Genomic DNA, 12,855 nt, shown 5'->3' on the forward strand with positions numbered 1-12,855 from the left:
GCCAAATGTAATGGGGATGTTTCCCACATGTGGGTCTCCCACGCTGGGGTGCGTGCTGTGGCTTCTGCTCCTCTGCCTTCTCTGTGCCTCAGTGTCCCCCAACCCCACCCCTCGACTGCAGATAGTCCTGTGGACCAGTTTCGTTCCTGAATGCATCTCCACCCTTCCTACCCTCTTTGATGTGGCCTCTTCTCTTAGTTGTGGAGAGTCTTTGGGTCACTTTCTGGGTTATTTACCCTGACGTGGGTGTCATATAGTCGAATCCGTGGGACAAGGGGAGCTTAGGATCATCCTACCTGCCACGTTCTACATCGTTCCTTTTGTAACTTGAGCTTATGGAGGACAGGCTGGCAGGCAGGAGACTTTGGTGGTTGAGCACAAGGACGTGGGCCTGATCCTCATGGCCTGGCTTCATCTTCAGACTTTGTCACTCGCCCGCTACCTCATCTTGGGCTGACATAACAACTTGTGTCGCACTCTCCTCAGTGTTAGGATGCTACCCACCACCCCTCTTAGGATGGTCGCAGATGTGAATGAGCTCGTGCAAAGAGCACAGGCAGCCAGGTACCGACCGTGAGCTGGCCCTCAGTAAGTGCTGGCTCTAGGGGTGAATCCCGGGAGCTGCTTCCCTCGTAAACCCCGGAGAGGGCCTTGTGATCGACCCAGTGGGAGACCCAGAGGGCCCCAGAGGGTCAACAAAGGAACGAGGGGTGGCTTCCATTATTCCTAGTGATCCCAGCTGCATTTGATGGGTCGTCGTTTGAGACGAGGAAGGAGATACTGGACAAAAGGGTCAATCAGAATCCGTTTTGGATCGTACACAATCTGCTGGACGTGCAGCGACAGATCGATTCTAACTGGCTCTGTGACTACACGTAAATCACTGCAAGCTGCGCCTCGGAAAGCCATTTCACCGGGCCAGGAAAGACGGGAATCGCCACTGACAACACGCTAGGATGTCCACGCTGTGTTTGACTACCCGTATGTTTTATCCGTATTCCCCACGATAAATTCCCAGAGGACTGAGTGTGTGACGTCTGTGTGTACCTGCATGTGTCTACACGCCTGTGTCCACAAGCACGCCCACCGTCTGTGCCCGTGTCTCTGTGTGTCACGCAGGGAAGCATAAAGTACGCCAGGAAGCCTCACTGTGGTGCAGTGGGAAGGTGATGCTTCAGTGGGACGCTGAGGTTCTTGCCCTGTGAGCAGGAATGCTTATGCCATTTATCATTCACTCCTACCCCGCGTCGCAGAAGAGGCTTCTCCGCACCAGGCGCATTCTGGAATTAGCTGGGGACGCTCTCGAGCAGCCCTGTTGTCCGCACTTCACCCCAGATCTGAAGGTGCCCGAGACACTGGCCTTCTTCAGAGCTCCCCGGGGGATCTAGTCGGCAGCCAGTTTGGGGGGCAAGTGACCCGGGGTCATGCTAAGAACCAGAGGCGATCATTCAAAACTCAGTCTAAGTGGGACGTGGATCTGAAACTGCAATCTCTTCCCTCCGTGGGCAGCGTTTACCATTCTAAAGAATAACGAGGGTCACTTTCCTTTTCTTCCTTCCTCACATCCACTCTAGGCCACAGCTAGGCACCCGGATTACTGTTAGTCCGTGGAATGACTCTGCAAATCTACAGATCTTAATCACACTTAAATTTAGCTTCATCGGACAAGGCAGGTTTTCTTGGACAAACTTGCCAGACGTGTAGCCACTTCAGGATACAATCCACGGACTGCAGTGCCAGGCAGTGTGGAACGCACATGGAGCTGATCGTTCCCGCGGCCGTATCCCTAAAGTCAGCATAAGGCAAATGGCATCTGGCTTCGGGGAAATGTGCAAAAATACACAATACTTCCTCAAAATTAATTTAAGTGAGGGTGTCTTTGAGATGTTGTGCTTCAAACACACTGGCACGTGCACACGCCCTACAATCACATACAACTGTGTCGCACACGTGCAGGTAGAGCCAGGGAGGTGAGAGGACGCTCTGTGGCCGGTACCGATGCCCACTTCCAGCCGCTGCTGTCGGACTGTCCTTTATGGAAAATGTCACCGTTGGTAGAACTGGACAAAGGTCGATGCTGGTAATGTCTATTATTTCTTACAATCGCATGCAAATCTACAATTTACTCAAAAAAAAAAAAAAAAAAAAAGGAAAGAGGACTTCTGCCAAAGAGATTGGTGGCCCCGAGGGCGTGGGCTTCCATCGAAGTGTGATACCACCCGGTGGTACAGTGACAGCTGGGCCCAGACGCCGCTCTCACTCGCCTGCTTCGGGGTGCGATGTCGCACATGATGCCCCGGGGCATCGCCACCAGCGTGGGCCCGTCCTCAGGCTAAGGCGCGGGTGGCATCAGAGTCGGACATGGGACCCTAACTGCTATGCGGACAAGCCTGGGCCGCGGGCGGTGTGGTGCGTCGTCATGCACTCCTGCGCCCACCTGCCCGTCACCTCTGAATTTTGATTGTTTTCACTCGTCATCTGGTTTTGTGAGCCCCTGACGGTATCACCTGGTGCTCAGATCCTGTCACTGTGAAGACGTCACTTGAGCCGCCGAGTCTCCCCATCGAGCCCCCGAGATGTGGGAAGGGCCCGGAGCAGATACAGCCAGGCCTTGAGGCACGACAGGCTCTGCGTTGGGACCGACGTTCCAGCCCCGTCACCTGGCAAATCCAGACGCACGCGTGCACGCGCACACACACACTCTTTGGAGTTTTCGGAGCACCCCTACACTGTCAACCCACTTCCAAGTAACCACGAAGTGGCGAAGTCCTTGCTTGGAATTGGAAAGCCGAGACACGGAAGGGACAGGCAGTGTCCACGTGCTAGGGCACAAGAAGGGACCCAGTCCCTACTGTGTAAGGTTTCCTCCATCACCCACACCTACCTCTCCTGACGTGACCTGTTCTGTTAGCTGGTGGACTGAGTAAAGGTCTTGTCCAAGTTGTAACAAAGTCATGTTCCTAAGACCCCTAAGCTGTGTGAAAGTCTCTCCCCAAAGAAAACAATATGAAAAAATATTTGTTGGGGTTGGAGTCTGTGACGTGGGGTCCCACCGACCCTAACAACGTGTAGACCCCACGGTGTAGCTCGTGGAGGAAAAGACTTGGACAAGGAGCCAAATTTGAAGTGTTTTGAAGGAATGCTTGGGAGGGTGGAGGATGAGGAGGGAAGAACCAGTTGGAGGCATGGTGGCCACACCGCTGATAGTGAAGTGTCAGACTATGGAGTGGACCAGGGCCCGGGGAGTGGGCGCATTGACGGCGGGAGGAGTCTGGGCTGAGGTCACTTCACTGGGTGACAGTGACTCAGGCAGCTGGCATGAGGACTCAGACTGGTGGGGTGGTCACAGCCACCATCTTTAGGGTTGGCATCATCCGATATTGTCCACTGTGCTGGGGAGCCTGACAGTAGAGCCCAGGACCCTCCCACCCAAGGTCAAGACCAATATACTTCCTCCTCTGGCACCACTGTTGTTGACCTTGCCTTGGAAGGTCACAGGAATGATTTACAGGGCACATGAAGACATGACTCTCCCGCCACTGGCGAGGGCCAGGAGGTTGTATATCAATTCAGGCTCTGAGCTCAGTGGGAAGTCTGCTTGGGATTCTCTCTAAATAAATAAATAAATAAATAAATAAATAATAAGTCTTTCAAAAAATTCTACCAAAGAGCCAGAAACTCTCAAGGGTTGTCAAACCACAAAACTTTCATTAGCATGAAGAGCGGTGGGTGACATTGACCACACCTCCAATTCCATTCATGCTGACTTTTTCTATCTCCCTGGGAACACAGGGAAAAAATGGAAAAATAAAATTGGTTTCTCTTTTTTTTTAAATAAATAAATGAGTCTAGTCCATTGGGCAGGTTTAAGGATACTTTATTACTGATCAGTATGTACAAACTCTAACATGAAAATAATGAGTCACAGAATATCAGGCTATTTACAATACCTTTTTGTTTTTACAAAATGTTTTTTTACAAGATTACTTCTCTCTAAATAACATGACAGACGCACACACAAATCACTTTTTTTTTATTACATACATAAATAAATATTGACTTGAAATGACCAGGAGAAGAGACGTGATCTCCATAGGCCACTTGGATGAGAAGGTGGCTGCTCTGTTATCTGCACACTACGGAATAATTAAGGAAAGGAATAATAATACCTTTACAAACAGACCTCTGTTAATCACTCTGTAAATTGTGTAACTTGCTAAAATATTCAGTAGAGGTAAGAAACGGAGTCTGGCCATGCAGAACCATAGGGAAGAGTCACCATCTTTATGCATTTATTATCTTAAGTGAATTATAAGTACATGCAACAGATACTTAGCCTCTGTGTTCTGGTTACAATGGGAAGGTTTGTTTAATAAGATTTAGAGCTATTTGCAATCGTGGGAATGAGTAAACTTCATTAGTAAATCCACGGCACGAGGCGGAAGGAAGGGCACTACCACAAGTGACGTGGACTCATAGGAAGGAGAAAGTATTCGTACCTGCGTCATACGGACACACGTCAAAATTCAGTCTTCCCCTCAGGTCTTTCAGTGGACACAAGAGACACAACGCAGGGCTTCGACGTCTAAGTCTGCAGCTGTTCCTCAGTTCCCGGGAAGGGGTGCTAACCCGGCACATTCTCACGTGTTTAGTACAGATCACTGCCTGTCCGGGGCGGGATTCTCAAGCGGGGGGAAGGGAGATGGGACAATAACCTCGGGTGCGAGTAGGCAGTGTGTGGAGAACTGTGGGTTCTCACTACTTGGGGGAGTGCTCCTGGCATGTGGTGGGGGGGGGCGGGGGCCAGGCCTCGGGCCCCTGAGGGGCGCATACATCCTGGGATTCGGGGTGGGGGTGCCCTGCACACAGTGAGCCGCCCCCACCCCACCTGCCGGCCGCACCTGCCAGCCCCGCTGCCATGGACCAGGCCCACTCTGCACAATCACGTACAGGCCCTTTGAGGTTCCCAGCGTACAGGCCCAGCTTTACACTTGGACTTTGCCGAATACGCTTTTCAGAGAGCTACCTGTCATCGATTTCATCGTCTCCGATCCGTCAGAGTAACACAAGGAGGGACTTGGGAGGGCACACGCTCGCTCACAAGAGTCGCCTGCAGAGCTCCAGCTGGAAGGGCGCAGAGCCGGTACCTTCAGCGGAGCCCGTGCCGCAGGCACACCGCGTGCAACCTCAGTGACTGACCCCCGGGAATTACAGGACTTGGCATTTGTCGTGGGCTTAATTGTTAAGAGTAAATATTATCACGGAATATATTTTTTGTCCTATGAGAGATGCATTTAATTTTAGTAAGATATATTAGAGACCTAGCCACTAGAACTATGTTTTTTAAAAAAGCCCCTGTAGATTGTAAACCCTTTATGAGGGCACTCACATTTTTAACATTTTTTAAAAATGTAATTCTATCTTGGCCAATTTGCGTATTATTGAGGATTACTGAAATTCATAAAAGAAACTCACGTTTCCTTAACCATAATTAATAGCATTTTTCTTCCAATAATGTGAATGAAATTAAAATTTTGTTATAGTAAAATTAGATACTCACGGGAGCTACTTTCAATTTTGTAAGTTCAAAACCTTCATCCAAACTAAAAATATATTTGCTCGTTGTCTATTCCTCAGACGAAAGACATATAATTAAACTTTATAAAATTAAACTTACATAATAATTTAATAATATTTCGTATCTATGTATACACTCCTGCATTTTGAACTATACAACAGTATAAGAATTTTCTGGCACAAATATTGGATTTGCTCACGGCAAAGTAAGGTAAAACAGAATGGTATAGCCAACATTAGACATCCTAATTTGTGAGAATTTGAGAATTTGAAATTGAGATGCCGCTCGCAGCACCGGCATAAATCATAGTTTCTGCGAAGATACCTGTGCTGTTGGGTCAGGTGTCGGGCTGTTGAAACGAGGGGAGCTTCCCGTTCTCTGGGTGACAAACGCGTAACTCTGGGAGCTGGTGGGGGGCGTCGCAGCACGTTGTGCTGAGTCCGTCCCGACCGCGTCAGCAGCTGCAGAAAAGCACTCGGGAGCCACGTGCACGTCCACGCTGGCGTTTCCGACGAGTGTCACGAAGTGTACGAAGCTGTAGAACATTGTGCTCATCGTCATTTTACGTCTCTGCTACACAGGAAGCGGGTTTCACTGCCTGTTTCCACGCATCCACGCGTACAGGCCGCCTTTCCTAAGGAGACGCACCCACGGGATAATACAATACTCCGTGTCCGCTGTATAGCGCGGTCGCCTCACACCGGTGGACTCGAAGGACTCAGAGCTGTCCCTGCCAGGAGCAGTCGCCACATCCCCACGCTTCCAGGAACCACCACAGGGCGAGGGCCCGGGGCCACCATCACGACCCAAGAAGACGGTCCCCAACACTTCCCAGACTGACTTAGGTGCACAACGAAAGGAGGGAGCAGCCCTTCCTTTGAGACGCTGAAATGTCGATAAATTGCTGTTTCCTCACAGTCAACACTGGGGGGAAACTACGTGGCCCTTCCCTTTGGGAGCCCCGGGTCTTCCCGCACCACTGCTGAGCTGTGACGAGAACGTCCGCGGTGAGTCACACTCGGCGTGCGATGTGCCTTGTGGATCTCACACACACGTATGGACGTAGACACACGTGGATGCGTATTCCAACCACACCTCTGGATATTCCCTCAAGAAAACACTGGGTTAAACTAACGCTGGTGCGTTTGCAGCAGCACCACGCGCTGACGACGCGATCCGACCCGTGTCCACGCCGCGAAGGGTCGTTGGGAGCCCAGGAGTCCGGCAGAATGGACTCGAGACGGTGAAGGCAGGGAAGCAGCGGTCCTCTATCACCCGGAGCCTCTTGTCTGCATCACCGAGAATATTCTCGCATACAAATAGCTTACTTGAGGAAAAGGCAAATCTTAGGAAAGATCTCAAAATATTCAATAGTTGGAATTCTCTCATGTTAAGCAGGAGGTTTTGTAAATTTTGAGATATGTGACGTGGTAAAACAAAGCGTACCAGCAGGTCTTTTCTGCATGGAGGAAAAAGGGAAAACATAAATAAGAATACGCGTCAGGAAGCTCTCATTTTATGGGACGAAGTATTCAAATGTATCCCCGGAAAAGCATTCTAATTTCTCCAAGGCAGACTGTGCGTGGCAGCCGATTCACTTCGGAGGGTTCTCGTAAAGCACAGCTCACGCACGCGACGCTCATGTGCCCGTGTGTGCGGGTGGCTCGGGGGGCTGCAGGTGCGGACATTCGTACGTGGAAGTTAACTGCTACAGATCTGAGGGTAAAAAAAAAAATCACACATGCTATAACTCATCTTATGAGAGGTGTGAGTAAACGGGCCTTAAACACTGCACCATCTTATTTGATTTTGCAAATCAAAGCAATGATTTAATTTAAAAATGTTTTATTGATGAACGTTATGCTCAGTCTGTGTATCAGTTGTGTATCTGTCACACTGATTCGTTCTGAGAATTTGCGGCTCCAAATTCAGAGAGATCTCATCTCTGCACTCATTCCACCGAGACTCCTCCGCGGACATTCAGGTTTCCAGCTAGATGGGCCCCGTCTTGGTCTCCTCCATTCCAGGGAACGCGTGCGTCCACCTCCACGGGCCGTCTGGGACTGTTTCCACATGCGTCGAGATGGGCAGAGGTACGGAGGGTACAAGGTTACACGGGAGAGGGAGGGTGCGTGGGCACCTGCTGCCTCCGGAGCAGCGCGGCTGGACCTGGAGGCTCAAGCAGCTTGCTCGTTCGTACATTCTCAGACATCTCTTTGAACCGTTTAGTATCTTTCTGGGGAAGGCTTGTAGTGAGGAGGATGCCGGTGCTTAAGATGCGGTCCTGAGCGGGGACAGGACGTTACGTGTCAGTCATGTGGCGCCACAGAAAGCAGCGCCTGGCAGTGAGCGAGCGCGTCAGACCCGCGAGCCTCCCTCCCGCGGCCCGTCTCTCCTGCTCTGAATCGGGCTCCCCCCCCCCACGCCCAGGAACGGGACAGGCTCCTTCCCTGCATCACAGCGACCCAGGCCAGCCATGGCCTTCTAGCTCCTTCTGGCTCCGCGGAGGGGAACACTTCACCAGGACTCCCATGAATCCCGGTGTCAGACGGGGAGCACCGGGCAAGCATGCAGCCGACCCTGACGAAGGTCGGGGTCGCCACGCTCGCCCACATGAGGCCTGTTTTGTTGCAATTCTAGGCATCGGAAGTTATGGGCGCGGATGTGTTTGTGCAAGTGTCAGTGTAAAACCGAGCTCACTTCTCAGTTTTCTTATCGACACGTAAACCTTTAGTCACTGCTTTATGTGTGTAAGCTTGAAAAAGACGAAGCACATAATTTAAAAATCTGCCAGAGCCCCATTGTTTTGAAACAGTGGGTGATAATTTTTTTTTAAAGACTTTACTTGGCGTAGCAGTAAATCTAGTAGATTGATTTAGGAAATATTACGAAGAAAATCCGTGTGATGTATTACAGGAAAATATGTGCCATAAGAAAATAATCCTTAGCAAAATATTTCCTCTATCGTCATATTTGAAAATCTCAATTTTTAAGATAATTGAGACTCATACGAGTTTGCAGATTTTTTCCCTCGTGTGTATTTATGGTGTGAAAGATACGGAAAAAGCATGATAGGTGCAGAAAACCAGAGGAAGGGAGGGGAGGGAAACTGCAGGGAGGGAGCAGTGAAGCACCAACCACAGGTTCATGCTAACGGGGGCTGAGCAAAACCCAGCCCGCGGAGACGCGGGGCAGGAAGGCTTTCAGGCTGAGAGAACTCCGTTCTCTGGGATAACACAGCGATCTTAGCGTTCCACGCGGATGACGGGCTCTGTGGGTCCCACACTCACTGTGTCCTGAGGGCAGCGCGAGGTCGGGCGTCCAGAAGGTTTTGATGGTGGCCGGCCCTTCACCGCCCGCGGTCAGCACCTGCACTTCCAGCCGGTACAGCGTGGACGGCCTCAGGTTGGGCACTGTTAGGACGTTATGGTCCTGGGGCGTCACACAGAAAAATGCTGTCAGTGACCTTTCAGAAACAACAGGCACAGGGGCACACATCCTCTGAGTGACTCCCCGGTGGAGACCAGGTGTGAGCACGTGGAAAGCAGGTGTGAGCATGTGGAGAGTATAGATTGAGTGTGTGGACAGCAGGTGTGGCCACACGGAGTATAATAGGTGTGAGCTTGCAGAGGGTAGGAGGTGTGAGTGCATGGAGAACAGGCTTGAGTACATGGAGAGTAGCAGGGGAGCATGTGGCGAGTAGGTGTAAGTGTGCATAGAGTCGCAGGTGTGAGCGCGTGGAGAGCAGGAAGTGTGAGCACATGGACAGTAGCAGGTGTGAGCACCAGAGTAGTAGGTATGAGCATGCAGAGTAGCAGGTGAGAACACATGGAAAGCCCGTGTAAGCACGTGGAAAGCAAGTGTGAGTGCGTGGAGAGCAGCAGGAGCCTAGAGAACAGGTGTGAGTGCAGAGCTGCAGGGGTGAGCACAGAGCTGCAGGGGTGAGTGCCCCGAGAACAGGTGTGAGTGCAGAGCTGCAGGTGTGAGTGCAGAGCTGCAGGGGTGAGTGCCCGAGAACAGGTGTGAGTGCAGAGCTGCAGGTGTGAGTGCAGAGCTGCAGGGGTGAGTGCCCCGAGAACAGGTGTGAGCGCAGAGCTGTAGGTGTGAGTGCCCCGAGAACAGGTGTGAGTGCAGAGCTGCAGGGGTGAGCACAGAGCTGCAGGGGTGAGTGCCCCGAGAACAGGTGTGAGCGCAGAGCTGCAGGGGTGAGCACAGAGCTGCAGGGGTGAGCGCCCGGAGAACAGGTGTGAGTGCAGAGCTGCAGGGGTGAGTGCCCCGAGAACAGGTGTGAGTGCAGAGCTGCAGGGGTGAGCACAGAGCTGCAGGGGTGAGCGCCCAGAGAACAGGTGTGAGCAGGGAGAGCTGCAGGGGTGAGCACAGAGCTGCAGGGGTGAGCGCCCAGAGAACAGGTGTGAGCAGGGAGAGCTGCGGGAGTGAGTGTGGGGTCGCAGAGCGCAGGGGGCCCCGGGCCGCGCGTGTGGCCGTGTGCTGGGCCGGGCCACCCGGGCCCCTTGGCAGAGCGAGGCAGTGCCGAGGGGCCAGTTCTCAGGCGCCGTCGGGATTTCAGTTTTTAGTCCTTAACGCAGGACTTTCCCATGGTTTAGGGTTTTCATCTGCACATCTTGTGATGGGAATTCTTGATAATCCGAATTTCAGTGAACGAGCCAACTGTTTTCCTTAAAACACAATATCTGTCAATGCCCATAGCTGAAAATGTTTATTTTTATGCCAACACATTCTTCTCAAAATTCAATAAAACCTAATACATTCATAGAATAAGTACTTTCTAATTCCAAGGAATTTGTCCTTCCGGACTTAAGGGGTTTTTTTCCCTTTCTGTCTTTCTTCCTCTGGAGCCAGAGTTGGATACCCTAAGGGCATTTTGAGGGAGGGTGAAGGCGCACACATGGGCGTTTTTTCAAGCCAAGGAATAAAGCGGCCTGGAAGACAGGCCAGCTCGCTATGGGCCGGCGCCCAAATCCATGGGGGGAGGGGGGACACAACAGGCCCCTTGTGGCCGTCCTTCCCTCAGCTCCGGGCTTGGACCAGAGGGACGTGGGGTTGAGGCGGGACGTGGCAGCAGTGGCGTCTGACCAGGTGGGGTTCATGGGGCGACTGGGGAGACTGCGGGTGGAGCCTGCGACAGCAGCCCTGCCATGTGTCAGTGGCCGCGGTGGCGGGGGGAGGGGGGCTGGGGGGGCTTTGTGGGGGTAGTTCTGGGGGGCGCACTCCGTGGGGGGGTTCCGGGAGGGGGCTCCGAGGGGGGAGCAGCTCTGGGGGGAAGAGCTCCGTGGGGAGCTCCATGGAGGGGCGCTCTGGGGGGGTGCATTCCGTGGGGTGCTCCGTGGGGGGAGTTGGGGGACTCCAGGGGGAGCACTCCGTGGGGGGACTCCATGGGGGGCTGGGGGCAGCCCCGGGTGAGCACATTCCGTGGGGGGCTCCGAGGCCCGAGCCCCTGACGCAGCGGGGCCCCGGAGCAGGGCGGCGGGCACGTACCGACGGCAGGATCTGCGAGCGGGAGATGATGCTGTTGGGCAGGCTGTTGTGCCTGCTCTCGGAGGTCACCTCGGCCCAGGTCACCTGGAAGCCGGTGGGCGGCCGCTGCGCGCCGCGGGCCATCCTCCAGGAGAAGTGCGCCGTGACGTTGGCCCCGTGCAGCACGAACGAGGCGGACAGGTTCTCGGGCTTGGCGAGCACCTTGGGCGGGGGACCTGCGGGGGCGCAGGAGGCGCTGAGGCCGCTCCCTAGCCCCGGGGCCCCACCGCGCAGGGCACGGACCCCAGTGTGGCCGCGGGGCGGATGCCCGGGCTGCTGGCGGGGAGGAGGCCGCGAACCCGCAGGAGGGACATGGGGGCCCCCCGCTGCACCTGCAAGTCCTTGGGTACCTGCGTCGCCGGCGCAGCTCCCGGGCTTGGGGCTTTTCCCCTTCAGGGCAGAGCAGGGCGGCGTCGTGAAGAAGCCCGTCTCGGCCTTCAGGCGGCCCGTGGGCCCGGTCGGCTGGACCGTCACCTTGTATTTGCAGGAAAATGCTAGATCTTGAAGAATTATATAGTTTTCCTAGAGCGAGAGAAAGAGCACGTGCTCGCAGTGAGTCTCCCCGGGGCTTGCATGCTGGCAGGGGACACGCTGTTCCCACAGGGACACTTTCCCGGGTGCAGCGTGCGTGGCATGTGCGGTGTGCGTGGCATGTGCAGTGTGGCTTTCCAGAGAACCAGAGACACGCTGCAGGTGGTGAGGAGTTACGGGCCTGAGCACCCCCCGCCCCCGCTATGGGCACGGGCTCTGGACCAGGACGCTGAGCGTCCAGGCACATGTCCCAGTGGCCAGCCACGCGGGTGGTGGCACAAAACTCGTTTGATTTTTGATACAAGAATAAAGGGGGAGGGCTCAGCTTCCCCAAGACAGGGGCTTAGACCCCGTGTGAGTGGGACATGGGCTTACCCCCATGTGAGTGGGACACGGGCGTACCCCCCGTGTGAGTGGGACACGGGCGTCGTCCCCGTGTGAGTGGGACACGGGCGTCGCCCCCGTGTGAATCTGCCTTTTGAAAGAGGAGGACCGTGCTTGGCACCGCGTGCTCTCCTCGTCCCGGAGGGCCGCTGTTGGTCCCGGCCGAGGCACCGCGGCCACGGGGAGGCCTGGGGCGCGGGCGGAAGGAGGAAGGGGGGGCTGGGCACAACGCGCGCCGTGGGAACTGCCGCCGGCCGTAGGACGGTGCAGCCAGGCTTCCTTTCCGTTCACCGGCCCCGCCTCCCCTGTGTGGGGTCCGTATCCGAGCCTGACCCACTCGTGTGAAAGGTGCACCTCTGTCCCGGGCACCCTGGGTGCAGGACGGGGCCCTGCCGGACAGCAGCGTGGGTGCGTGAGGTGGGGAGCAGGCCGAGGACTACAGCAAAAGCCGAGGCCCGCACACTCCACCGGTCCCTGAAGTCACAAGCGGGAGCCGTGGGGATGCGCCCAGGGGAGCCACGTGGACGTGCGCTGGGAGCCCTGCGGTTGGGGGACTGGGAGCCGTGTGGACGCACACAGGGGAGCCCTGCGGTTGGCGGACTGGGGGTCCTCCAGATGTGCACGGGGAGCCACGCGGTGGGAGTGGGAGCCGCGAGAATGCACCAGGGGGAGCTGCTGGCCCTTTACCCAGGTGCCAGGCGGGGAGCAGAGCCAGGGCAGCGGGCCCACCCGCGTGCGAGCAGGGAGCCACAGGCCTGCTGCGTCCCCTTGGGTGACGGCGTGCTGCCCCCCAGGAGTGGATGTGCGCTTTGCGTGGGGAGAGACTG

General features: G+C 54.8%; 1 protein-coding gene across 1 annotated transcript in view; it reads right to left on the reverse strand.

Moving 5' to 3' along the window:
* Positions 1-3,861: 3,861 nt before the first annotated feature.
* ANOS1 (anosmin 1) overlaps positions 3,862-12,855 on the reverse strand; it is a 182,562-nt gene continuing 173,568 nt past the window's right edge. Inside the window, exons 11-14 of the mRNA XM_026015316.2 lie at positions 11,464-11,635; positions 11,075-11,289; positions 8,869-9,010; positions 3,862-7,862 (exon numbers count right to left, since the gene is read on the reverse strand). Coding sequence (XP_025871101.2) covers positions 7,804-7,862; positions 8,869-9,010; positions 11,075-11,289; positions 11,464-11,635 — 588 coding nt within the window. The 3' untranslated portion in view covers positions 3,862-7,803. The remainder of the gene's footprint in view (positions 7,863-8,868; positions 9,011-11,074; positions 11,290-11,463; positions 11,636-12,855) is intronic.

The sequence above is a fragment of the Vulpes vulpes genome, chromosome X (genome assembly GCF_048418805.1).
Source record: "Vulpes vulpes isolate BD-2025 chromosome X, VulVul3, whole genome shotgun sequence".
Taxonomy (NCBI): domain Eukaryota; kingdom Metazoa; phylum Chordata; class Mammalia; order Carnivora; family Canidae; genus Vulpes; species Vulpes vulpes.